We start from the raw sequence: 23742 nt of genomic DNA, 5'->3' as shown, positions 1-23742 counted from the left end.
GGAAACCAGACACAAAAGAGTACATGTTTTATGATTCTACTTGTATGAAGTTCTAGAACAGGCAAATCTTATCTATAGACAGAAAGTATATCAGTGGTTGCCTGGGGTTAGGAGTGGGAGAGATTGACTGGGAAGGGGCACAGGGGATCTATTTGGGGGTGATGGGAAGGTTCTATCTAGATTGTGGTGGTGATTACATAGGTGTATAAATTTATCAAAACTCATCTAACTGTACACTTAAAGTAAATGCATTTTATTGTAATTTTAAAATCTAAAGTAATCATAATAGAATAATAGTTATAAGAATAGTGTTGGGACTTCCCTGGTGGCACAGTGGATAAGACTCTGTGCTCCCAATGCAGGGGCCCAGGTTCGATCCCTGGTCAGGGAACTAGATCCCACACGCATGCTGCAACTGGGAGTTCGCATGCCACAACTAAGGAGCCCACCTGCTGCAACAAAGACCTGGCACAACCAAATAAATAAAAATAAATAAATATTAAAAAAAATAATAATAGTGTTAATGTGGACTTCCCTGGTGGTCCAGTTGTTAAGACTCTGCACTTCCACTACAGGGGGCAGGTTCAATCCCTGGTCAGGGGCATATGCTGCATGGCAAGGCCAAAAAAAGAAAGAAAAAGAAAAACAATAGTGTGTTAAGGAGACCACTGATAGGAAGGATCTCCAAGGGTATTAAGTGAAAAAAATCAAGGTATAGAAAAATGTTAAAAAGAGGGAAAAAAATGTTTGTATTGTCGTGGACATGCATGAAATAATCTAAAAGCCTATACAAGAAGCTAATAATAGCTTCCTGTTGGAGGGGCGTGGTCTGAGAGGATGGGATGTTCCCTATACCTCTCACCATACTTTTTGATGTTTGAATCAGGCCAACATAGGTTACCTTCCCCACTGCAACTCTTACTAACTGAATTGGCGCATTTTGAATTCTCATAAACAAATAGATTTGCTTAAATTTAACATCCCTCGCTATCGGAATACTTGCTATTAGCTATCCGAATTTACTACTCAGTACACAAACTTTTTAAAACAAGAAACAAAAGCCAAAAGGCTCCCGCATGTGTGGGAGTCTATGGCTTTGTGCCATTCCTCGCCCCACCCCCACCCCCGGCCACCACCAGGGACAAAGGGTTGCCCCCCTCTCCGCCCGCCCGCCTGTTCCACCGCCTCGCCTTTGCCGGGCAGGGAGCCCGCAGGGCCTCGGCCTCCGCTCGTCCTCCCGACCGACCCGCGCACCTCGGGCGCAGGGGCTGGCGGCCACCGCGGAACAGAGACTAGCTTGGGGCCGTGGCTGCACCTGCCTGTCGCGGTCGCCCGGGCCTCCCTTCTCCTAGGGCCCGCCAGTCTCTCACCCGGGCGACTCTGGGCGTGACTGGTGTCAAGGCGAGGACAAAGGTCCGATCCAGGAGACCATGGAGGGAGGCGCTTCCTGGGCAGACCGGAGCAGCAACAGGTGGCCCCCTAGCACTGTCCCCGCCTCCCCGCTCTGGTCCTCAAAGGCCCTTCCCGAGTGTCCCCGCCCCATCGCCACTTCCCACCCCCACGAATAGGGGGCCCTCTGAGACCTATGCGGCGGGTTGGCTCGGGAGGGTCTCCCGCCCCGCCGAGCTCTAGCCCCTAGACGCGGGAGGGTGGTCCCGGCTCCCCGAGGGCACACGCCGGCCGGGGTCAGGACTGATGGGCTGAAATGGTGTCGCGGGCAGGCGGGGCTCCGTGCGGGGTCGCGCGAGGAGGGGGTTGCGGGCCAGGAGGTGGGTGCGGGAGGGTCGGGAGGCGGCGGGCCGGCTGCAGAGGACGTGGGTCGGCCGCGATCCAGCCGGGGCGGAGCCGAGAGCTGGGAGCCGCAGCTCAGACGCTAGACGCTCACAGCTATGCGCCCGGGGTATCGGAGCGCTCGAGGGTCGCCGGCGTTGGGGCTGCTGCTGCTACTGCGACTACCGTGGCCGGTGTGGGGGGCTGAGGCGTTTCAAGGTGAGTGGGAGTGCGCCGCGAGGTCGCTGTCGGGGATGGAGGGTCGGAAATCCCCGGGGGTCGCGCGGGCCAGGAGGACAGGGCATGGGGAGGGTTTGGGAGAGTCTCTGTGGGAATTGCCCAGGGACTCTCAACTGCAGTTGTGCTGGCCTCAGGGCCCAGACTTGCACACTGTGCCCAGATACCCTGTGCCAATGGCGAAGCAGAGTGGCAGGGCCCCTTCCCTTCAAGCAGCCGCTCAGCACCCCCAAACCCCTCTGGATTCTCTGCTGTGGCCCCATCCGCCAGTATGAAGTTTCCTGCACCTTCATCCCCTAGGGTTCAGCGGGCCTCCATCCTCCAGGAAGCCTCAGACCACCGGTGCCCTGGAGTCCCTGTTGCGCCCTCACACTAAGGGACTAGCTGTGGCCTCCACACTCATGCATCGTTCCATGTTCACCCCCTCATCCCAGGGCCTTGGGGCAGTGTGTATATTGTTTATATTGTTGCCTTGTTTGGTTAGATAGAAACGGCTTCAAACAGAAGGTGCCTGTTTAGCAGGGCCCTGGGGGAAGACTGCAGCTCTGTCTCTTCTCGGTTTGACTTCTACAAACTCTCTGTGAGATGGGGCTGGTGAAAACCTCTCCCAAAGGGTGGGAGGATTGGCGGAGTCCTGTACATCCTGACAAGGCAGGCAGGAAGGGCTGGGCAGCCTGGGGACAGTGGGTTCCAGAGCACTGTGTGGGGGTGGGGGGGGGCGGGTGGCAACAGGGATAGGGTCCTGCTCTGTTCTGGGGCGTGGAGGGGGAGGGACGACAGCCCTCATGCCTTTGGGGATGGTCCCCAGGCATTCCGCTGCTCCCTCCTCTTCAGCCTGGGGTCAGGGGAGGATGGAGGGACCCCTGGGAGGAATGGAGAGGGACTCTATGCTCCCCAACACCACACTGGCTCCTCAGTTTCCACTCCCATCCACCTAGTCACCACAGCTCCATCTCTGCCTCCTTGCCCCCATCAAGGTGCCAATGGCCATCGTGTGTGCACAGGGCCAGGAGGAGAACCCACACTCACACATGCACACAGGCACACCTTCCCCTCTCCACCCTGGGAAGCCCAGGGCCAGCTGGACCTGGTGCTCCACACTGAGTTAAGTCCTCTCTGGCCTGAGACCGCCCCCCCCCCCCCAATGCACTCAGACCCCTCCCTACACTGGCCCTTCAGCCTCAATTCCAAGGCCCTGCACCTCCCCACCCCCACCCCCATCTACCTGATGGAAACTACTGATCCAATCAAGGAGGGTTTCTTGGGAGAAGGGGACTTCCTGGAGCGGCTGCTATTCCAGGTCTTTGATGATGGGGTCTGGAGGAGGAGATGGAGAAGGAGAAAGGAATCGGCGTCGCCTGGCAGGAGTTGAGCCACTTCCATAGGCAGCCATCTCAGCCTGGGCAGGACGGGGGTTGGGGAGCTGTCAGTTCTGGGAGCTGGGCTTCCCCAGGGACCGAGGGAAGGCTGCCTGTAGGCTCTGGGCAGCCTGAGGTCTGATTCCTGCAGGGCGGGTGTGGTGAGAGTTTCCGGGGCCCACTTGTGGGGGGGGAGCTGGGAGCATTCCAGGGGAGCATTCCAGGCGCTTTCTGAATAATGCTTCACTCTGGTATTCCTCCTGGAGCCCGCCTTAAGCATTCCCATCCTGGGAGCACTCAGGCTCTGTCTCCCAAACAACCCCCCACCCCTTGAAGACACGAGGAGGGGGCTTCTGGGCCAGTGTCTCTGGAAGCCCTGCCCCCAGCATGAAGCCCCCAGAGGGAGCTTTGGGCAACATCTGGCTGTTGTTTTTCTCAGATGGTGGGGGAGACACAGGCGTCCTGTCTTCACAGATCTCTCACCCTAAAAGCATCTGCTGCCCAGTCTAAAAATACCCAAAGCTGCCTCCCATTTCCTTTCCCCTCTGTATTAGGGGCCTTGGTCTCTTCCTTGTGATCTTTGACCCCATTCCCCCTTCCAAGGTCAGTGGGTCTCCCAAGTGCCCAGCTGAGCAGTTCTTCCCAGGCTCCTCTGTCTCTCTTCTGCCACCTCCCTGGTGGCTCCTCAGTTCCAAGGATGCCCCATGGGTGGCCACCCTTCTCCAGGCTAAACTTTTTTTTTTTTTTTTTATATTCATGTAATATTTTATTTACTCATCTCTCTGAAACATGCCAAAATTCATATGGCTAATGGAACTTTCCATGTTAAAACGCTGGTCAACACAACAAATTCCTAACAAAAAATATTTTAATGTAGGAATCAACATGTGAACATTATATTTAGGTGGTAAAACTCAGGTTACAAATATAAGATAAATATCAAATAATATCATACTTCTGGTTTAATGGAGAACAGTTGTGAGTCATGCTTAACACCTTGGTTAAGTAATGAGAGAAATGGGTGGGGGTGTCATGGAGGTATGCAAAAATTTAACAGTTCAAATAATCCTTAGCCCTTCTGAGAAAACATAGATGGCAAATATGTGGCAAATATTTCTGTAATATGGTGGTTTCAATCCATTAGTGAGCATTCTGTTCATGCATTTATAGTAACAGCAGATGTTTCTGAGCACTGAAAATTAGATTCAAAGTTAGTCTTTGCTCAACAAGTTAATGATACTATGAATCCCTTATATTTAAAAATATAGTTTAAATTTGTAAAGTTTAAGGTAAAGCATACTTGTTTTCATAGTTATTTTTAGATATAATTGAGACTACACTACCATATATAATCAGCTATACTGCTGTGCAGTTAATTCCAGTTACCATATTTTATATTTGCTGGTCATCAACAGCACAAAATTTATGCTCCACAAGAAATATATCAATCCAGCAAAATGGTTCCATTTAATTTTTCTTTTAAAGACAGATTAACTAAATTTAAGGAAGAATTGGCTTTTCTTGATATCTCATTTTCAAATTACTGATACAAACTTACCAGAGAGTAATTATTTATTTTGCCTAACATCAAACAATCTGCAAAGTTTCCAAGATAGAGCCATTCCTTGTTCCATTTCCAAAAATAAATAAAGGCTTTCTAACTGGAAGCGTTTACAGTCCTAGCTCTCTAAAGTAAACATTAAAAAACAAAGTACAAAAAATGATCTCTTGGCTTCTGAATAGCCCACTTAGTTACAGAAAATATTTTCTGTCCCAACACTTTCTCAAATTCAAAAGATATTTACTTCCTAAGAACATGACAAACAGTCTTCATTTCAAACCATTCAGTCCGTTTCCATGGCAACACTGCGGGATTCCTTGGCCACCATAAGTCGCATTAGTTGACTGTGGAATTTCTCAATCTTCTTTACATCTTGAGCTTGGTCTGTTCTATATACCAAACAAACTAAATCATCTGTTACTTTAATACACAAACTCCCATCAGAATGCCTATATTTGAGAACCACACGTGCCTTCATAGGGTCTGCGAGGTAGAGCTTCTCCGCTGCGCGACTGAACTCCTCCCAGGTCTGGTACTGCGGCATCGTGGGCCCGCGGCAGAACAGGAGAGAGAGGCAAAGCTACGGACCTGAGGCGACGCGACGCGGCCCACCTACCTCCCTACCTCTCGCAGCCACCTACCGCGGCAGAGACCCAGCCGCTCAACGATGGTGGCGCCTTTTTTTTTTTTTTTTCAGGCTAAACTTTTGAGTACTGAAGATGGAAGTACTGTTCCTGCCTGCTGACATCCTCTAACTCTATCCCTCTGTTGTCTCCAATTTCCCCATGTCCCTCAGGTTCCCCTCACCCTGTGCTCTGTCCTCTCCCCAGGAAACACCCCTGGAGAGCCAGTCATCCTGCACTGGGTTCTGGATGGACGACCCTGGCGCATGGTCACCCTGGAGCAGCCGGTCAGTGCCAGGTCATCCTTTACTCTGCAGAGGCCCAGGGTCTCTCAGTCCCTTTACCCCTCCCCAAATATCAGCGTGGCAGTTTCGCTGGGGTCCCTAGATCCCCAGAGTCCTTCAGGCCCCTCCCTGAAGGTTTGGCAGGGGCGGGTGGGAGACGTCTAGATGGAAGAGGCTGCACACATGGAAGTCATTTTCCAGTTTCCTCTCCCCCACCTCCTCCCTAACCATCTCTTCCCAGTGTTATTCAGGCCACCTCCACCCCATCAGGCAGAGGTGGGGCCAGAAGCTTTTCAAGAACCTCTTTAAGAAAACACCAAAATATCCTCCTTTTGCAAAGTTTACCAGAACATGTGACCCTGTGGATGCGTTGCTGTCCTCTCCAGGACCTTGCCATTTAGGGGCCTGAAACTTGTCTCACTGGCTCACGCCACTTCTGCCCAGTAGTCACTCTCCTAGTACCCCCAAATGCAAGCCCACCCTGTTTTGCTTATTCTGGATGCTCTGTCCCAGTCTCCTCCCAACAGCCATCCATCACACACTTTCAGAATAACCTTGCCCCCATCTGTATGTGCCACAAAGCTGTGCTGCATGGAGACCAACAGCCTTTGTATGCCCATTTCACAGAGGGGCAAACTGAAGCCCAGAGAGGCTGGAGAAACTGCCCAAGGTCACACAGCTCTTTAACCCAGAAGAAACCCTTGGCCAATGTTCCCCAAGCCTAGAGCACCCTTTTCATCATGAATTTTCAGGGAAGAGAGGACAATCCACTGTCCAAGCCTGCAAGGAGGAAGGCAGGAGAGCACTGCCATGTAGGCCGGGGGGCCCCCACAGGCCCAGCAACTCTCAACCTAGGGCCCTCACTGGGTCCCCCAGACCCTCAGGGCCCCCATTCAAGTGATCAGCATGGTGCCAGCCCGAGCTTTGAGATTGTTCATCACCGGCATAGGGGAAGGGACATCACATGCTGAGACCACCCTGACTGTGGACCTCCCTCTGGGCCTGGCCTGGGCTGTGACCAAACAGGAGGGGAGTGCCAGAGGGAATTTGCTTTCCTCATTTTTTCTGTCCCTGGGAAGCCTGCCAAAGATGAGGACAGCAGACAGAGTGGCAGGGAGTCCCGTCCCAGAGGCAGGAAACACCTACATTTTAGGTTGGAGATGGAGTGCATGGTGAAGGGCAGGGTCACCAGGAGGGCAAGAAATGAGGACAGCAGGGGCTGCAGAGGGACAGAGAGAGGGATGGGGGTGGGGCAAGGGGAAGCTTTCCATCTGGGCTGCCTCCTTTCCTCAGTGCAAACCTTTCTCCAATAAAACAAGTGACATTCCGGCCACGTGAGCTCATGCTTGGGGCCTAGGGCAGCCTTTGGCTGGGGGAGGGGACTATTTGCTCCCTACTTGCAGAGGAAGGCCCCCCCCCCACAAGACTCTGAGCCTCTTGGCCTGGGGCCCAGGCCAGTGCATTGTGGGATAAAAGGGAAGGGCCAGCAAGAGTGGGGGCCAGCATTCCAAAGACACAGCTGCTCTCCAGGAGGCTCCTGGCCCGCTCCAGCTCTGGGCCCCCAGCCAGGGAGTGGACAAAGCGGGCAGATGGGGTATTCCCACAGGGTGGAAGTGGCAAAGAGGGTAGGGGAAGGAGAGGTGGGCAGGCTGGCCCAGGCCCACCCTCCTGACATCTAGCCAAGAAAACCAGAGTTTTTCTCTTGGCAAGGAGTGTGGGTCAGTGTTTACCTCACAGGCTCAGGGAAGCAGGTGTGGGGCGAGTCTGCTAGAGGCGTAGGAAAATTTGGGGGGGGCAGCTAGTCAGCATTGGAGGTGGAGGTACTAAGTCTGAATTCTACAGGGAGTGGGGAACAGCAAGGTACAGAAAGGAGAGGTTGTGAGGAGGCCTGAGCTGTGGCTACCCCACTCTCCCACATCAATGTCTTCAGGACCCCACTCTCCTCCTGCTTAGAGGAAGCCTTCTGGGCATGAAAGAGGAGGGAAGACCAGAGGAAGAGCCCAGTAACCTTGGGCAAGGCATGGCATCTTTCTGAGACCACTTGCCTCTCCAGGGAGGATGTGGAGTGCACCTAGCAGGCTCTGTCAAATGGTTGCTGTCAGAACAACAAACATTCTTAGTTTGAGAGCATCTTTGCAAGTTCTCACCCCACACCCATCCACACCCCCAATGGCAAGTGGGGGCCTTCTGCCCCGTGCCCCTGTGCTCTCCCCATGAACTCCCTCGCCAGTCAGCTCCACATCCTTCCTGCTTCCTGGCAGGCAGGGGACCTGGATGCCCGCCCTCTCAGCCCTACACTCCTTCTTGCCCAGGTCTCGAAGCTAGAAGTGGGGCTAGTGGCCTTGAAGGCTGAAGGCCAGGAGCTCCTGCTAGAGCTGGAGAAGAATCAGTGAGTACCAGGCCGGGGAAAGAGCTGGGAGCCAAGAACACCCCTCTCTCTGGGGAGGGATCAGTGCTGGGGACAGAGACTGATGGGAACCCCAGACGGAGGCTGGATGGGGTGAGAGCCCCAGAGGAGGAGGTGCAGGTGACAGAGTGAGTCATGCTAGCCCATGACTGGCTCCCTCAAGACTGAAGTGGGCTACTGAGGCTGGGTCAGCCCTGCTGTGGGGCACATCTCTCATCCCGGCCCCAGAAACATCTTGTCAGCTTCCTGCCAGGAATGAGTGAGCATCACCTGGTGGGTGCTCACAGGGTGTGCTGAGTCAAAAGAGAATCCAAGATGGATTCCAAAGATGGGCGGGTGCTCCAGGCTTCGGGAATGCCAGGGACAAAGGTACAGTGGCTACATAGGTCAAGGCACATTCAAGGGGGGGGGGGTGGCAATTTGTCTGGCTTGCCTGGGGAGTCTCCATCTGAGGGAGGGGAGCAAGGGGAAACAAATTTGGGGAGTCCTAGCAGGGCCAGATCACAGAAGGCCATTTTGGTGCTGAGTGTCCAGGATGGTGCAAAGCCAAAGATTCTGAGCTGGTGAATGAGCAGGCAGAGCTGGGCTGGGTGAGGTGAATGTCTAAGATGGAGTGTGGGTTCGTGAAACCATCTAGATTGTGTTATCAACAGCTATCATTTATCAAGTGATTACTTCATCGCAGGCACTGTTCTGAGCATTGTACACATGTTTTATTCTCCCCCATGCACTGGGAACAAACTCAGGTGGAACTCAGGTTCCGCCACGCCTAACCATAGCTTCTCTGGGGTTCAATGTCCCCATGTGTTAAAAAGGGTGATCACATCACCTCCCTCCTAAGGTTGAGTGTGTGGGTGGAGTGGGGGAGCAAAGCTGGAGGAGGAGGTAAGACTGCGAAGTGGAGAAGCAGGCATCACAAGTCTTTGGGGGCAGTCTGTGGGTAAAGAGGTCAAGGTGAGGTGGGGTGAAGGATTTTCTTTAAAGAAGAGAAATTGACTTACGGTTGATCCATCTTGGTGGGAAGGATCCTGATGAGATGGAGCCCAAAGATGAATTCAATTACTTGAGTGGGGTCTGGAGAAGGAGGGGAGGAGGATCCCTGCTCAGACGGGCAGGGCAGGAGCAGGTGTGGATTCTGTTTTCTCTGGAAGCAGGGGGTGAGCATCCGTGAAGGGCAGGTGGGGAGATATGTGGGATCTGGGGCCCTGAGGAGAAGATTTGAAGGAACTCTGAATGGGAGGAGGTGGGCTCGAGGGTTGTCCAGATGCCCAACAAGGGTAGGCAGCAGCCAGGGCCACCTAGGGAGTTCACACACTTCCTTGGCTCCAAGTCCCACCTCCTTGGCAGTGTCTCCTGACTCCTCTCCTCCTGCCCAGTCTCTTTCTAACGCCCCTGACCTGTGGATCCAGCTGCCTGCCACAGGCTCCAGGGGAACCACAAACTTTCCCGTGTTCCTGTTCTTCCCTGGTGCTTCCCACACGCCCATTTCCACTTCTAAGCCATCACCAAGGCTCCTTCCTGACCTTCACCTTGCTCACTCTAGCCCAAGATTTTTCTGAGCTGAGCAATGCACAGTCACTCCTGTCCCTTCCCTAAGACACACTTTGGCTGCTTCCTAAGTGCTAGCCCTGTGCCTCACTCATAGAGCTACTCAATTAGCAATCAGGGAGGAAGACCAGAGGGCATCCTGGAGGAGGCAGGGCTGGATTAAGTAATTTCTGCAACACCCCCTCCCAGCAGGCTGCTGGCTCCAGGATACACAGAAACCCACTACAGCCCAGATGGGCAGCCAGTAGTGCTGTTCCCCAACCACACGGTGAGATACTTCAATGGACTCTGAGGACAGGGTGAGGAGTGCTGGGGTATGCACCCACCAAGGTCCTCTCCACCATTTCCCCCATTCTTCTCCTGTTCCTAAGGAGAAGCTGGAGCCAGTCCCCCACCATGCTTTCTTTCTTGCCCCTCCCACTTCAGTCCTGGCTGAGATTTGGGGCTGGGTCCTTTGCTCTCCAGGATCATTGCCACTACCATGGGCGTGTGAGGGGCTTCCTGGACTCCTGGGTAGTCCTCAGCATCTGCTCTGGGATGAGGTGAGGAGTTCTGGGCGGAGGGGCCTGGGCCGGGGGCTAGGGAAAGAGTTCCCTTACTGCCCACCCCTGTACCCCTTTGCACCCTAGGGGCCTGATCACACTCAGCAGCAATACCAGCTATTATGTGCATCCCTGGCCAGCTGGGGACTCCAAAGACTTCTTGACCCACAAGATCTTCCGGACGGAGCAGCTACTCAGCTGGAAAGGGGCCTGTGGCTACAGGGACCCAGGGGACAAAAGGGACATGGCCAGCCTTTCGTGTGACACCCAGATCAGGGTCAGGAGCACGGGCAGGGGTGGGGGTAGGAATGCAGTATACAGAGCCCTTTAAAATCAGAAGAGACAGGAATGTGCAGCCCCAATTCAGGGCCTCCTGTCCTGACATTTTTATTTGGAGGCTGAAGAAACAAGTTCTAGCAAAATTTTAAAGTTAACTTTGTGCTTTATGGGAATTGGGGTTGGTGGTCAGGGCTCAAGCCCAACAGCCTGCCACTCAGGGTCACCATTACCGCCTCCCCAGGAGAGGCGGGAGTCCCTGGGGAGCCCGAGGTATCTGGAGCTGTACATAGTGGCGGATCACACTCTGGTGAGAGAAGTCCCAAGGGGGTTGGCAGGCCTGGATGGGGTGAGCTCAGCCCGTCCTCACACGCGGTATTGCTTGCTGCTTTTCTAGTTCTTGACCCAGCACCGGAACTTGAACCACACCAAACAGCGTCTTCTGGAGGTCGCCAGCTATGTGGATCAGGTTGGGTCGGCGGGGGGAAGAGCCCTTTTGGGGGTGACCACGACAGGGGCAGGCTTGGAGATGGGGAGAGGGAACGGAGGGGAGGAAAGAGGGGCGCTCCCATGGAGGAGCACGGGCACCGCGGCGGCCCCCCGCTTCAGCCCTGCCCCGCCGCGCCCGCAGATTCTCAGGACTCTGGACATTCAGGTGGCGCTGACCGGCCTGGAAGTGTGGACCGAGGAGGACCAGAGCCGCGTCACGCCAGACGCGAACGCCACGCTCTGGGCCTTCCTGCAGTGGCGCCAGGGACTGTGGGCACGGCAGCCACACGACTCGGCTCAGCTGCTCACGTGGGTGCCTCCGACCCCTACGCGGTCCTGGCCGGGCGGCCCGGACTCCCGGCCCAACCGGTCAATACGCGCTCCTCCCTCAGGGGCCGCGCCTTCCAGGGCGCCACCGTGGGCCTGGCGCCGGTCGAGGGCATGTGCCGCGCGGAGAGCTCTGGAGGCGTGAGCACCGTGAGCGCCACCCAGGAAGGGAGGAGGAGAGGTGCTGGGGGGTGGTCCCCGCAGCCCGCAGTGACCGTCCCCACGCCCTCCCAGGACCACTCGGAGCTCCCCATTGGTGCTGCAGCCACCATGGCCCACGAGATAGGCCACAGCCTCGGCCTCAGCCACGACCCCGACGGCTGCTGCGTGGAGGCAGCGGCGGAGCAGGGCGGCTGCGTGATGGCCGCAGCTACCCGGTACCCGCGCCGGGGCGGGGGCGGGGCTGCAGGACAGGCTCCGCGGGACCCGGGCCTTCCTCAGCTGCATTTCTTTGGGCGAAATGGTTATCCCTCAGTTTCTTCTTCTGTGAAATGGGGATGATGATAATAGTGCCTGCCCTGAGGTTGTTTATGAGGCTTAAGTGTAGGGAACGCAGGCAAAGTGGATTCTCATGATATGATAAATTATTTTCGGACAACCTTGCGAGGTGACTCCAACCCCGGGAGGAGCGGCGCTGGGTTGGGATTCGACCTTGGGTCCTGGGCTGCCCGCTCTTGGCGTCACACCCTCCTGCCTTGCGTTCGCCTTGTGACTTTGCGCGAGTTACTTACCCTCTCTGGGCTCTGCCTCTAGAGAATTCTAGCCGCCAGTTGCTCAGGCGGTGTTCGCGCATCTGGCGGCTGCGTAGCCAAGCACCTGTGTGCCGGGGGGAGGGGATTGGAGACGAGCAGGGGTTGACAGGGGGTGGTCCCCGCACGCCCGACGCCCTCCCCGGCCCGTAGGCACCCGTTCCCGCGAGTGTTTAGCGCCTGCAGCCGCCGCCAGCTGCGCGCCTTCTTCAGGAAGGGAGGAGGCGCGTGCCTCTCCAACGCGCCGGACTCCGGGCTCCTGGTGCCCCGGGCGTACTGCGGGAATGGCTTCGTGGAAGAGGGCGAGGAGTGCGACTGCGGCGCCGGCCAGGTCGGGTCCGCACGACCAGCTCCGGGGGACCAAGCTGGTCCCCGCCCGCCCCCTCCCCGGAGGTCTGGGCGCTGCACCCTCACCTGGTCCCTCCTCGCCTTTCCGGCTCCAGGAGTGCCCGGACTCCTGCTGCCTTGCCCACAACTGCTCGCTGCGTGCGGGGGCCCAGTGCACCCACGGGGACTGCTGCGCACACTGCCTGGTGAGGGTATGGGAGGCTCGGGGGTGAGGGTTGGGGGCACTTGGGAGCCGGCCTGTTGGTCTTGGCTAATCGGCGCCCTCCGGTCCCCCTTGCGGGTGCTGGCTCTGCTCTGTGCGTGGGTTCGCCTGGGCCTCCCTACAGGGCTCTCTCGTGTCCGATTGGCGCTCTCGAAGTGGATCTCTAACTGTTCGTTTTCTCTCTATGCCTCGCCACCTTCCCTCCACCCGGGTCACCTGCGTAGCTGAAGCCGGCGGGTGCGCCTTGCCGCCGGTCTGCGGGCGACTGTGACCTCCCTGAATTCTGCACGGGCGCCTCCCCCTATTGCCCCCCAGACATTTACCTACTGGACGGCTCGCCCTGCGCCAGAGGCCGCGGCTACTGCCGGGACGGCGCGTGTCCCACGCTGGAGCATCAGTGCCAGCAGCTCTGGGGGCCTGGTGAGACCAAGAGCGCCTCCTCCGCCCGCATCCCCTGGTCTGCTCAGCTTAATGATCTAGGGGGAGGTGGGCGGGGGAAAACTGAGGCAGAAGGGGCGTGGTTCCGGTCTGGGCTGCCCCACCCCCCACCCCAGTCCCGCCCATGCTTCCTCAGGCTCCCGCCCAGCCCCGGAGGCCTGTTTCCAGGTAGTGAACTCTGCGGGAGACGCCCATGGGAACTGCGGCCAGCAGGGCGACAGCAGCTTCTTGCCCTGTGCGCAGAGGTGGGGAGCGGAGGGAGGGGAAGCTGGGGAAGAGGGTATGGAGAAACTCCACGCTGTTTGACTATCCTGCACTTCGTCCCTAGCGATGCGCAGTGTGGGAAACTGCAGTGCCAGGGCGGGGAGCAGAGCGCACTGGCGCCACACATGGTGCCGGTGGACTCCACCATACCCCTAGGCAGCCGCCAGGTGACCTGCAAGGGAGCTTTCGTGCTGCCCGGCACCCACCTGGACCTGCCTGATTTGGGCCTGGTTGAGTCAGGCACCCAGTGTGGACCTAGAATGGTGAGCCCTGCCCACCCAACCCCTCCCTGCCACTTGAGTCCCGCAGGCCAAAGCATCACTCCCCCTCACTGCCCAGTGCACACACTGCCCATAGGTGTGCCAGGAAAGGCGCTGCCAGAACACTACCTTCCGAGAGCTGGACCTCTGCCTGACCGCCTGCCATGGTCACGGGGTGAGTGGCCTGAAAGGTGTGTGTGGGGTGACCTTGGAAGTCCCTGATCTCGTGGGACCCTCCTTTTCTCTTTTCCACTGCAGGTTTGCAATAGTAACCATAATTGCCACTGTGCTCTGGGCTGGGCTCCGCCTTCCTGTGACAAGCCAGGGTTTGGTGGTAGTGTGGACAGCGGTCCTATGCAGTCTGAAAGTGCGCCCATGGGGGGCAAGTGCGGAGGGCCCCTGTGATGCACCTCAGGACTCAGCCATACTCTGTCCTCCGCAGACCAGGACACCTTCACGCTGGCGGTGATCCTTAGTTTTCTGCTGCCTCTACTTCCTGGGGCTGGCCTGGCCTGGTGCTGCTGCCGGTACCCGGAACTCCGTCTCCAACAATGCCTTTGGGGCTCAAGGAGGGACCCCACGTGCAGTGGGTAGGCACTGAGGGCTAAGGTTCCTGCTCCCTGAGCCCACTCCTTTGGTTCCTGCTCCTCAGAGCTCTGCTGGAGCTGGGGCAGCTGGGGTGGGGTCCTCAGGCCTTGCCCCCAGGTGCAGAGAGGCAGGCAGAGGCAATGGAAAGAAGCATTGAGCAGAAGGCCCCAGTGGCCTTCCAATGAAGCCAAGGGTGTGGATCCATGCAGGGCCCTCTACCCCACTGCTGGGGCCCCCACTGCTGTGACTCAGTACCTCTTGTCCATATCTTCTTTTCTCCCACCAAGAGGCTGCCTCATCCTTGACTTTGCCCTGTTTTTCCACCAGCTTATAATGCAATTCCTGCTCCAATGTACCCTTCAAGGCCTCTCCAGCTTCTCTCGCATGAGCTTTCAGCCTTCTGGCATTTCCTCTGCCTAAATCTCTGCTGTTACCCGCTTCAAGTTCCCAAATGCTGGGCCCAGCACATCTTTCCTTTCACTACCGCTGGGCAGCTATGGTGCTGGATGCCCTTGTGCCAAAGGCCTGCCCCTAACCCCGTTCTCCACGACCTGGGATGAGGGTCACATGATACCAAGCATGGTCAGTCTAGGGCTGCCCCTTCATGGGGCGCTGGGCAAGGCATGAGCCCTATGACCACATCTGACACAGCCTAGCCTTGGGAGTGTTCTGGGCAAGCTGAGGGAGAGGGCAAAGTTTGGGCTGGAGATGGAGGCAGAGGGCATCCCAAACAGGGGCAGGGCACCAGCTGAGAGGGCCTTGACACAATTAGTGTTGATTGTGGGTCTGTGAGCAGAGGATCAAGGTGGTCAGAGCTTGGTGTGTCATCACTGGGGGCTTACGGGGGGGGGCAGCAAATGCATGTCATCAGCCAGGTGAAGTACTGAGGAAACTGTTTCAAAGAGACATCAAAGGAAGTGGTAAGGCCCTGGGAGGTGGGGTGTGAGCAGCCGAGCATAGCTTGGAGTCATCGAGGGCAGCAGGGCCACCCAATGACAAGGAGCACAAATACAGGTACCACTGGGGAAGGAAGTCCGCCCCTCTTTGGGACCTGAGTGACGCCAACATCTGGAGGATGCTGGAGTGGTTCCAGAGCTTAGGAGAAATATCAGGGCTGGAGAGAGGAAGTGTCAGAGGCCCTGGGAAAGCATGAGTCTCAACTGGAGCCTGGACCCCAAGGGCTCCTCTCAGGAGGGAGCAGGAAGTGAGCTGGACAGAATAACCTGGGTGCAAGCCTCTGGCTGCAGGAAAGAAGCCCCAGGGTGCCCTACTAACGGTCACTGTCTCAGTCTCCTGACCTCTTATCCACTGCTCAGACCCAAAGATGTCCCATGCAGGGGCCACCCCCTAGGCAGTGTTCACCCAATAGAGTTGGACCTGACAGCCACTGCAGAGCCCCGGCCCCTGGGTGCATGAGGCACAGTGGGAGACGGGGAGGGAAGGAAAGGGACGGGCTCTTGTCTTCTGCCTCCTTCCAGATGGGCCGTCTCCTCTCCACTTAGCACCCAGCCACCTTGAGCCCCTGTGCCCCACCCCGCATCAGGGACTCTTGCCACCTATGTTCACAGCACTCTTCCCCCGCCTATTGCTCCGCAGACCTTGAGAACTCTGCCAGAGCCCAACAGCCACCTTGAGAAGCCTGTGCCCCATGGCCCTGCTTGTACCCCCAAGGTAGGTGGGGCCCTTCACTTCCCATTGCTCACCCATCCACCTCTTGCCCCTCATCTCACAGTCCCTTACTCTGAGTTTTTTTTTTTTTTTTTTAATATTTATTTATTTGGCTGCGTTGGGTCTTAGTTGTGACAGGCAGGATCTTTGTTGTGGCATGTGGGATCTTTATTTGCAGCATGTGAACTCTTAGTTGCAGCATGCGAACTCTTAGTTGCGGCTTGTGGGATCTAGTTCCCCGAACAGGGAGCGAACCAGGGCCCCCTGCATTGGGAGTGCAGAGTCTTAGCCACTGGACCACCAGGGAAGTCCCACTCTGAGGTTTTTGAGACAGACCTCGTGGAGAAGCTGTTGTCTGGGGCCAGATACTGGAGGCCCCTGGGGCAGGGGAGGAAGAAGTTCTGGCTCTTCCTGGGTCACTGGTTTTCCCTGAGGGAGGACAGGGGCTCCCTGACACATGACTTGCAGCCTGGGGTCCCAGCCCTCAGGGGATGACCCTCCCCCACGTCATTCTCAGCAGGTAGAGTCCAAAAGCCAAGATCCTGTCTCTGGTGAAAAGTGACTCCTGAGATGAGAAGACTTAAGGACAGGTGGCTACTGACAGCCACACCAAGAACTTGGACCCCGCCCCTCAGGGGCAGAGCCAGCGAGTCAGCAGACCTCTTGCACCTTCAGGCAGCTTCGAAATTTCTTCCCTGAGTTACCGCCACACCACCTACTCCAGGACCCTGGAGCCTCATCAAAATTTCCTCAGTGCTGTCCCCATTCCTTAGGGCTGCGGGATCCTGCTAGGGTACACCCTCCAGCTCAAGCGAGAATCCATCAGTCCCAGGAGGGAAGGTCATGTAGTCACTGACCTCCCGTCACTAGGGGGCGCTGGGTCATGCTGGGCACCCAGAGAGGCCTCTGTCCAGGCAGCCTAGGTGTGTCTGCTACACTCACTTTATTCGGACCTAGCTCTTTGGAGGGCAGTGACTGCTGGGCCAGAAGCCTGGACTCCAGGGGCCCTACATTTCAGACTGAGTCTACTTCCCTGGAGCCTGGCCCCTGCAAAACAAACAAACGAAATTCCTGGGACCTTCCTTCCTGCCATCTCCTACCCTCTCTTGTCCCTCAGATGCTTCCTTAGCCCCACCCCACTCCTAGTCCTTAGGTGAGGTTTCAGAGACGCATGGGGCCTGCTGCAGTCCCCTTACTTTGGACATTAATCAGCCTCTCCTCCATTCCATGGGAGGGGACAAAGGAAGCCATTTTGGAAAGGACACCAAAGTAGAAGTCAGAAGAAAGACATGTTGCCCTGGGACTTCTATCTTTTCTGTCTGTAAATTCAACACCATGGGGCTCCCTGAGGGTGACAAAGGGTGGTGGCTGGTGGGTGGAGCCTCAGATGACAGCCAGGCCCCGTATGTATCGGGGCATAGGATGGTGTTGCCTAGCTTGAATGTTCCCTTTGCTCCACCTCGCCTGCCTCCCCTGGACACTCAGCAGCCATTTACTCTCTCCCCTTGCTTCATGCAAAAGTTGCTGAGTGACCTTCTTTATCAGCTAGCTGTTGCTACATAACAAGACCACCCCAAAACTTAGTAGCTTAAAACAATAACCAATTCTGTGAATTGGCAAGTCAGCTGGTGGTTCGATTGGTCTCAGCTCAGCTCAGCTCACTTATACATTTGCAGTCAGCCGCTGGTCGCTGCTTCTGGGGTTGGCTGGCTGTTGGCTAGGGTGTTGGGGATGAGCGGGCTAGCCCAGGCCTGTTCACATAACAGTTGGGGAGGGTTCTAAGAGAGCAGGACCAGGATTAGAGTGAGACAAGGGAGGCATTCACCTTGGGCACAAAAAGTAATCAAGATAAGAGATATTTTAATGTAATATTTTTAAAGATAAAAATTAATACAAAAGTCCACGATGAACAAAATATCAAAAATTTAACTAAAGACAGGATCAGTTACCATACCAAGGCATTTATGGAGCCTGAGGAAGAAAGAAAAATCAGTAGTTGTGATCCTGAGGCAAGTACCTCACTCACCTCCTCTTGCAGAAGAGTATGTGGAAGCTTGTCAGGCTTCTTGAGAGTCCATGACTGGCACATTTTACTTCCATAACATTCTGTGGGCCCAAGCAAGTCACAGGGCCAGCCCAGGTTCCAGGGATTGGGAGGCAAACTCCACCTCCCCTCCAGGGAGGAGCAGCAAAATCATATTTCATAGGGTGTGAAGAACTGGGGAATTTTTGCAATCACCCACTGGCAGCAGAGAAGCAGCCCCAAGGCTCAGGCCTTGCTTTCACTCTACCAGCTGAAGGCGCTGAATGAGACTGTCTGCTAAAGCCCACTCCTGTGTTCGCTGTGGGATTCTGATTTATAGAGATGACACAGCAATGAGACAGAGAAGTTAATGCCACTGAAAGAAGTTTTTATGGCTTGCATTTCCCTCGAGAGGGGGACTGCCCACCGTGCAGGGCCACATAGGGAAGCACCCAGTTTGCAAGGAAAGACTGAGGAACTACCACAGACTGGAAGAAACTAAGGTGACATGACGACTAAGTGCAATGTGGGATGCTGGATGGGATCCTGGAACAGAAAAAGGACATTAGTGGAAAGACTGGGGAAATTCAAAGTGGTCTATAGTTAAGTGTCTTGTACCAACATGAATTTCCTAGTTTTAATAATTGTACTATGGTCAGGTAAGATGTTGATGTTAGGGGAAACTGGGTGAGGGATATAAAGAGAACGCTAGCATTTTTGCAATGCTCTAACTTTTCTGCAAGTCTAAAATTAGCTAATAAAAAGTTAACAATAAAACTATAAAAGAAGGAAAAGAACAGTGTTGTTTCATAGAGTTAATGGTTTAGCGTGGGAGAGACAAGGTCTCCTTGGGTTGTTGTGTGGGCGTTGCTGTGTGTGTGTTGGGGGGTGTGGTGGGATCCATCTAGGCACATTCAGGCGCCGGACTCAGTGGCTCCCAGATCTGCGTGAAGGCGCAGCCTGGGTGGGGACTCATTGGGGGCGGGGAGTCATTCCTGATGCAAAGGCTCCTCCCCCCAGAAGAGCGCGTCAGCGCAGACACTTGGGTTTCCATCTCGTTATGGCTCAGGGGCGCTGGGAAGGAGGCACCTGTCTGACTGGGGCTCTGCCTCTGGTCGTCCTCTCCTCTGTTTGCTGCCCAGCATGGCCAGCTGCTTGGCACCCGCGTTGCTGCTACTACTGCTTCTAGGTGAGTGGCTGCCTCCTCCCCCAGACCTCTGAACCTCGGCTTCTCTGTCCCTGATCCTCTTCCCTCCTCAAGCACAAGGTGGGAGGGCAAGAAGGTGATTCTAGGAAAAGTTGAAATGCAGGAAGGGGCACCAATGAGACACCTGTGCTCGAGGTGTGGGGACACAGAACCCCGCCTCCAGCTTTTGGGTCCCACAGAGCCACGGCCTAAGTCTCCCAAGTCTCGTCTTGGTAGCTCTGCCCCAGGAACTTTCTTTTTCCTATTGCCTGCTCTCCCGCCTCTATTACCCTTCCCCCAGCCCCAGCCCTCCACCTTCAGTCTTGCAGCTTCACACTGATTCCTTGCCCTGCATCTTCAGTGTCTCCATGCCATGCATCTGCTGTTCCACCCGCTTGGACTACCCCTTCCCCACCTGGGTCATCATGGAGGGAGGGGTCACTTTACCAGGTGGTGTAGGTTGAGGAGAAAGGAATCTGGCAAACGTTTAAGGCAGAGGAGATCTTGGAGCTGAGATGTGCTGTTTTGAGGGTGAAGATGAAGTAAGGGTGCTCCTGGCGGAGGGAAACAGGTAAGCAAAGGAACAGAAGTGGGACCAAGATCTCAGGAGACACTAGGTGCTGTTGTGTGTGGCTGCGGCCTGGGGATGGGAGGGCTTGGCTGGGAGAGAAGGGCAAAGTTTGCCTGCTGCTCTGGAGTCCTGGAAGGGAGGGAAGGAGACTGGAGGGGAGGAAAGGAGAGAGAAAGGAAAGGCTTCCCCCTCTCCTGTCCATCCCGTCCACTCACAGACCTATTCCAAGCCCTCAGTGTCTATTCTGCCTTCCTCCACAGCCACCCAAAAGAGATGGCCAGTGCCAGAGAGGGGCCCTGCTCCCAGCCCTGAGGCAGGAAATACCTACACACACACACACACACACACACACACACACACACACACACAGCGAGATGGGTGTTGAACCAGACTGGGAAACGTCCCTCAAACTTTGGTGCCAGAAGGCTTCTCACCTGAGCAAGGTTCCTGGAGGCTGAGAGCACCGAGGGGCAGGGGTAGCCTGGTTTTGTGACTGAGGTCCTAGGAAGGGGCTGCCAAGTTCTGACCTCCAGAGACCCTAGCTTGGCTGGATTTAGATGTGGCCCATGGCACTTCTGCACAAAGCTCACCCTCTGCCCAACAGACCCCTGGTGTGTGACTGGGCTGTGCCAGGCACACTCTCTGCCCCCAGTGGAGTGCCCTGTGGCTAAGGACAGAGCCCTGTGGCCTGCCATCTGGGACTTCTCTTGAATCCACACCCCGGCAGCCAGGCCTAAATTGCTCCAGTGCCCAGAGCCCTAGTGGGGAATCTCTCTTTTACCTGGCTGGTGGAGAGTGGAGAGCCCAGGGGGAAACCAGAGTCCATCCAGGTGGGGCAGCACCAGTTAGATCGGTGAGGAGGGAGCACCAGAAGAGGATGGAGGGGGAAGACGCAGAGGTAGGGGGCAGGAGGAGGCGCAAGAGAAGGTCAAGAAGAAAGGAGAACCCGAAACCTATAGGCCACTCAAAGGGTCTCCAAGGGGGAGGGGGAAGGAGAGGAAAGGAAGAAAGGTCAGGCGTCCCGGCATGTCAGAGAGGAAGAGGAGCGGCCACTGTCCTCAGCACCATTTCTGATAAGTCTCCATGGGCCAGGTCCCCAGAAGCCTTGCTGTTTTCCGTGTCAGACGGGGCCCAGGAGAATGAGAGGAATCTCATGGACCCCTCTTTGGACGGGTGAGGGGTGGTGCCTGCGGAGGGTGGGCCTCAGCTTCTGCGGGAGGCCAGGCCCAGCCTCGACGCGCCCCATCCACCCGAGACGTGATGCAGGAAATCCCTGACCCCGCCACTGCCCAACTCCACAACGGAAAGTCAGTCAGTACCAGTCGCTCACGCATTCGGGTCACATTCTGCCCACCTCGAGTTTTGAGCACCCCGCATCTTCGGAGGCCCTGACTGGGAGGCGGAGGTGAAGTGTGTGTGTGTAAGGAACGCCAACAACCGCAGCCTGCCCGCCGCTCCACCAGGGTCACCGACCAATGTCGCACCGAACCGATGCGTGGACGCGGCCGACGCGTGCACCGCGGATGCGCGATGCCAGCGGTTGCGCACCGCGTACGTGGTGCAGTGCCTGGGTCGGGCCGCGCCGGGGGGCTGCCCCCGCGCCCGCTGCCGCCGCGCCCTGCGCCGCTTCTTCGCCCGCGGGCCGCCCGAGCTTACCCACGCGCTGCTCTTCTGCCCGTGCGGCGGCCCCGCATGCGCCGAGCGCCGGCGCCAGACCTTCGTGCCCTCCTGCGCCTTCTCGGGGCCTGAACCGGCCCCGCCCTCCTGCCTCGCGCCCTTAGACGCCTGCGAGCACAGCCGGGTCTGCAGGTGCTGGAGGAGGTGGAGTAGAGGGAGGGGGCGGGGCTCGCGGGCGGGGGGCGGGTCCCACTCACCTCCCACTCACCGTCTTCCGGCCGCTCCGTGCAGGCCCCGCCTCCTGGCCTTCCAAGCCTCCTGCGCGCCCGTCCCCAGCAACCCGGACGGCTGCCTTCGAGACCAGGTCCCCAGCTGCCTGCGCGCCTACGCCGGCCTCGTGGGTATGCACCGCCCGGATCCCTGCTGGGGCGGGGCCTCTCCTGGGAATGCCTCTGTCCGGGTGGGCAGATTATCCTGCTTTCGGGGTCTCGGCAGGCACCGCCGTCACCCCCAACTACGTGGACAACGGAAGCGCGCGCGTGGCGCCCTGGTGCGACTGCGGAGCCAGCGGAAACCGGCGCGAGGAGTGCGAAGTCTTCCGGGGGCTCTTTACAAGGAACCGCTGCTTGGGTGAGGGGCACGGGCGGGGCGGGAAGGGAGTCCAGTCGGGGCTTACTGCCCCCTCCCAAGCTGCCTAGCTGGCGGTGAGGAAACTGAGGCCCGCAGCGGCAGCCTTGTAGGCCCACTTACCCCCTCTGCTGTCGTCTTGCCCCTTGGGCAATCTGCGCCCAGCTGGTTCCGGAGACCAAGTCACAGACCAAAGTAGAATCCTAGGGTAGTCTAGGCTGGTGCCCCTGCGGGCAGGAAGTGGGGGCAGTTAAAACAAGTTTCCGAGGACCTGGAATGGAACAAGGGGAGATTCCTGCTTCCGCCACTTTTGAGGCGGTTCCATCCCCCACGCACAGACAACTCCCCCCATTAAAGATCTTGCCTTTCGGGTCTGAATAGCTGGGTGGTTCGCTGACCAGTTTGGGAGTTAGGGGGCCTGAGTTTGAAGGCTGACTCTGCCACTTACTTAGGTGAGAGTTAAACTCCTCTAAGCCTTTTTGTGTGTATCTGTAAAATGGGGATGATAATTGTCAGGCTCCCATGAGGATAGAAGACTACCGTATGTAAGGCACTCTTAACACAGTTGTCTTTATTTTGTTATTCCTCGCCCAGCACCTTCCATTCCAAAAGCCTTGCGGACGTCCTGTTTTCCCACTTCTGCCTGGGGAGGTCCCACGCAGGATGCCAAGGGTCTCAGTTTGTCCTTGAGGAGCTGGGCCCTGTGCTATGGTTTCTCAGCCAAGCCCATCCTGCACCCCTCCCTCCATAGATAGAGCCATACAGGCCTTTGACGGTGGGTGGCCCTCAGTCCTACACGACCAGCTGGACCCCCACCAGGACCCTGAGCACAGCCTCCTACAGGTAGGTTCAGGGAGGGGATGGTGAGGTGGCAGCTCCTGCACTGCCTCTTTCCACCCTTCCATGCCAGTTGGGCCTAGATGGAGGCATGAATGGCCTGGGATGGTGGGGGTGGCAGAGAGCAGAGCCAGGCTTCTGCCTCAAGTCCATACTCTGCTCTCATCTGCCAAGGTGTCCTCTGCAGATGCGTCCCTGGAGGGGAGCTCCATGCTCTCCATGCTCCCTGTTCTGGCTCTCCAGCCCCTGCTCTGACTAGAACAGCAGACCTTGGACAACAGCCAACTGTCCCACCCTGCCTGGGATACTGGGCCTCATTGGTGACCTACTGCCCCACTGAAAAGGGACTGGCTTACCTCCCAAGCTGGCCCCAGTGCTCTTGCCCTACTGCCCTTTGCAGGTCTGGACACTTTTATCATGCTTTAAGGGTAGACTTAAACAAACTTGTAGGCAAAACTCCCTCTACTACTCCAGCTGTCATGGCATCCTCCCAGTTAGGCACCACCCATCATGATAGCCACCTGCACCCCATAACTAAGGTTGGCAAAGCGTTTCCTGTCCACGATATGCTGCTTGTTGGACACCACCTAGAGTGAGAATCCAGTTCCCTACATTGCACTGGCCATATGGCCATCTTCCCAATGGTTCAACCTGGCACTAGGAATGGCATCCATAACTCAATAAATCCATGTGCACTGAGACTGGCCTTGCTTTCATGTGATCTGTGTCCTGGGAGCCTGGAGACCAAGGTCAGCCACAGGGTGTGCCTCTGCTGGCCTCCATGAACTTGGGTGGCCTCAGAACCTCTCCAGGCCTCATCTTCTCACCTGTGGATGCTGAACTGAGTCACCTCTCAGGTCCTAGTGGCAGGGACTTTGGTTGCTTTTGTTTATTCTTTCATTCTCTGCTAGTAATCAGATAAACAAAGTACATGTCCCAGCG

The 23742-nt window shown here is 56.5% G+C and overlaps 3 protein-coding genes across 19 annotated transcripts; 2 read left to right on the top strand and 1 right to left on the bottom strand.

The window, feature by feature from the left end:
- Nucleotides 1–1836: 1836 nt before the first annotated feature.
- ADAM33 (ADAM metallopeptidase domain 33) lies at nucleotides 1837–21172 on the top strand. 17 transcript variants are annotated; one of them, XR_005016478.1, is made up of 21 exons: nucleotides 1837–1989; nucleotides 5757–5836; nucleotides 8146–8222; nucleotides 9978–10056; nucleotides 10254–10330; nucleotides 10418–10607; nucleotides 10851–10916; nucleotides 11004–11075; nucleotides 11238–11404; nucleotides 11488–11572; nucleotides 11657–11799; nucleotides 12325–12502; nucleotides 12615–12704; nucleotides 12946–13141; nucleotides 13296–13404; nucleotides 13488–13686; nucleotides 13781–13858; nucleotides 13942–14050; nucleotides 14126–14273; nucleotides 15868–15942; nucleotides 19032–19048. XR_005016478.1 is itself a non-coding variant. In XM_036825932.1 (20 exons), the coding sequence occupies exons 1-19, from the start codon at nucleotides 1890–1892 to the stop codon at nucleotides 19149–19151; spliced, it is 2181 nt and encodes a 726-aa protein (XP_036681827.1). In that variant the 5' UTR covers nucleotides 1837–1889; the 3' UTR covers nucleotides 20812–21172. The 17 variants fall into 17 exon arrangements, 6 of the variants coding, with proteins under 6 accessions (XP_036681827.1, XP_036681826.1, XP_036681830.1 ...); XR_005016480.1 differs by lacking the exon at nucleotides 19032–19048 and adding an exon at nucleotides 16457–18748 and having other exon boundaries at nucleotides 9981–10056; XR_005016481.1 differs by lacking the exon at nucleotides 19032–19048 and adding an exon at nucleotides 16457–18748 and having other exon boundaries at nucleotides 12385–12502.
- LOC118881242 (signal recognition particle 9 kDa protein) lies at nucleotides 5114–5596 on the bottom strand. Its single transcript, XM_036825938.1, has one exon. It carries the CDS (start codon nucleotides 5468–5470, stop codon nucleotides 5210–5212), a length of 261 nt encoding a protein of 86 aa, XP_036681833.1. The 5' UTR covers nucleotides 5471–5596; the 3' UTR covers nucleotides 5114–5209.
- Nucleotides 19077–23501, top strand: GFRA4 (GDNF family receptor alpha 4). Its single transcript, XM_036825937.1, has 6 exons — nucleotides 19077–19151; nucleotides 21183–21528; nucleotides 21628–21737; nucleotides 21832–21966; nucleotides 22715–22806; nucleotides 22975–23501. The coding sequence occupies exons 1-6, from the start codon at nucleotides 19106–19108 to the stop codon at nucleotides 23053–23055; spliced, it is 810 nt and encodes a 269-aa protein (XP_036681832.1). The 5' UTR covers nucleotides 19077–19105; the 3' UTR covers nucleotides 23056–23501.
- Nucleotides 23502–23742: the final 241 nt, after the last annotated feature.

Source organism: Balaenoptera musculus, chromosome 15 (genome assembly GCF_009873245.2).
Source record: "Balaenoptera musculus isolate JJ_BM4_2016_0621 chromosome 15, mBalMus1.pri.v3, whole genome shotgun sequence".
Classification (NCBI taxonomy): Eukaryota; Metazoa; Chordata; class Mammalia; order Artiodactyla; family Balaenopteridae; genus Balaenoptera; species Balaenoptera musculus.
The sequence above is the reverse complement of the archived record's forward strand: the minus strand, read 5'-3'. Positions and strand labels throughout refer to the sequence as shown.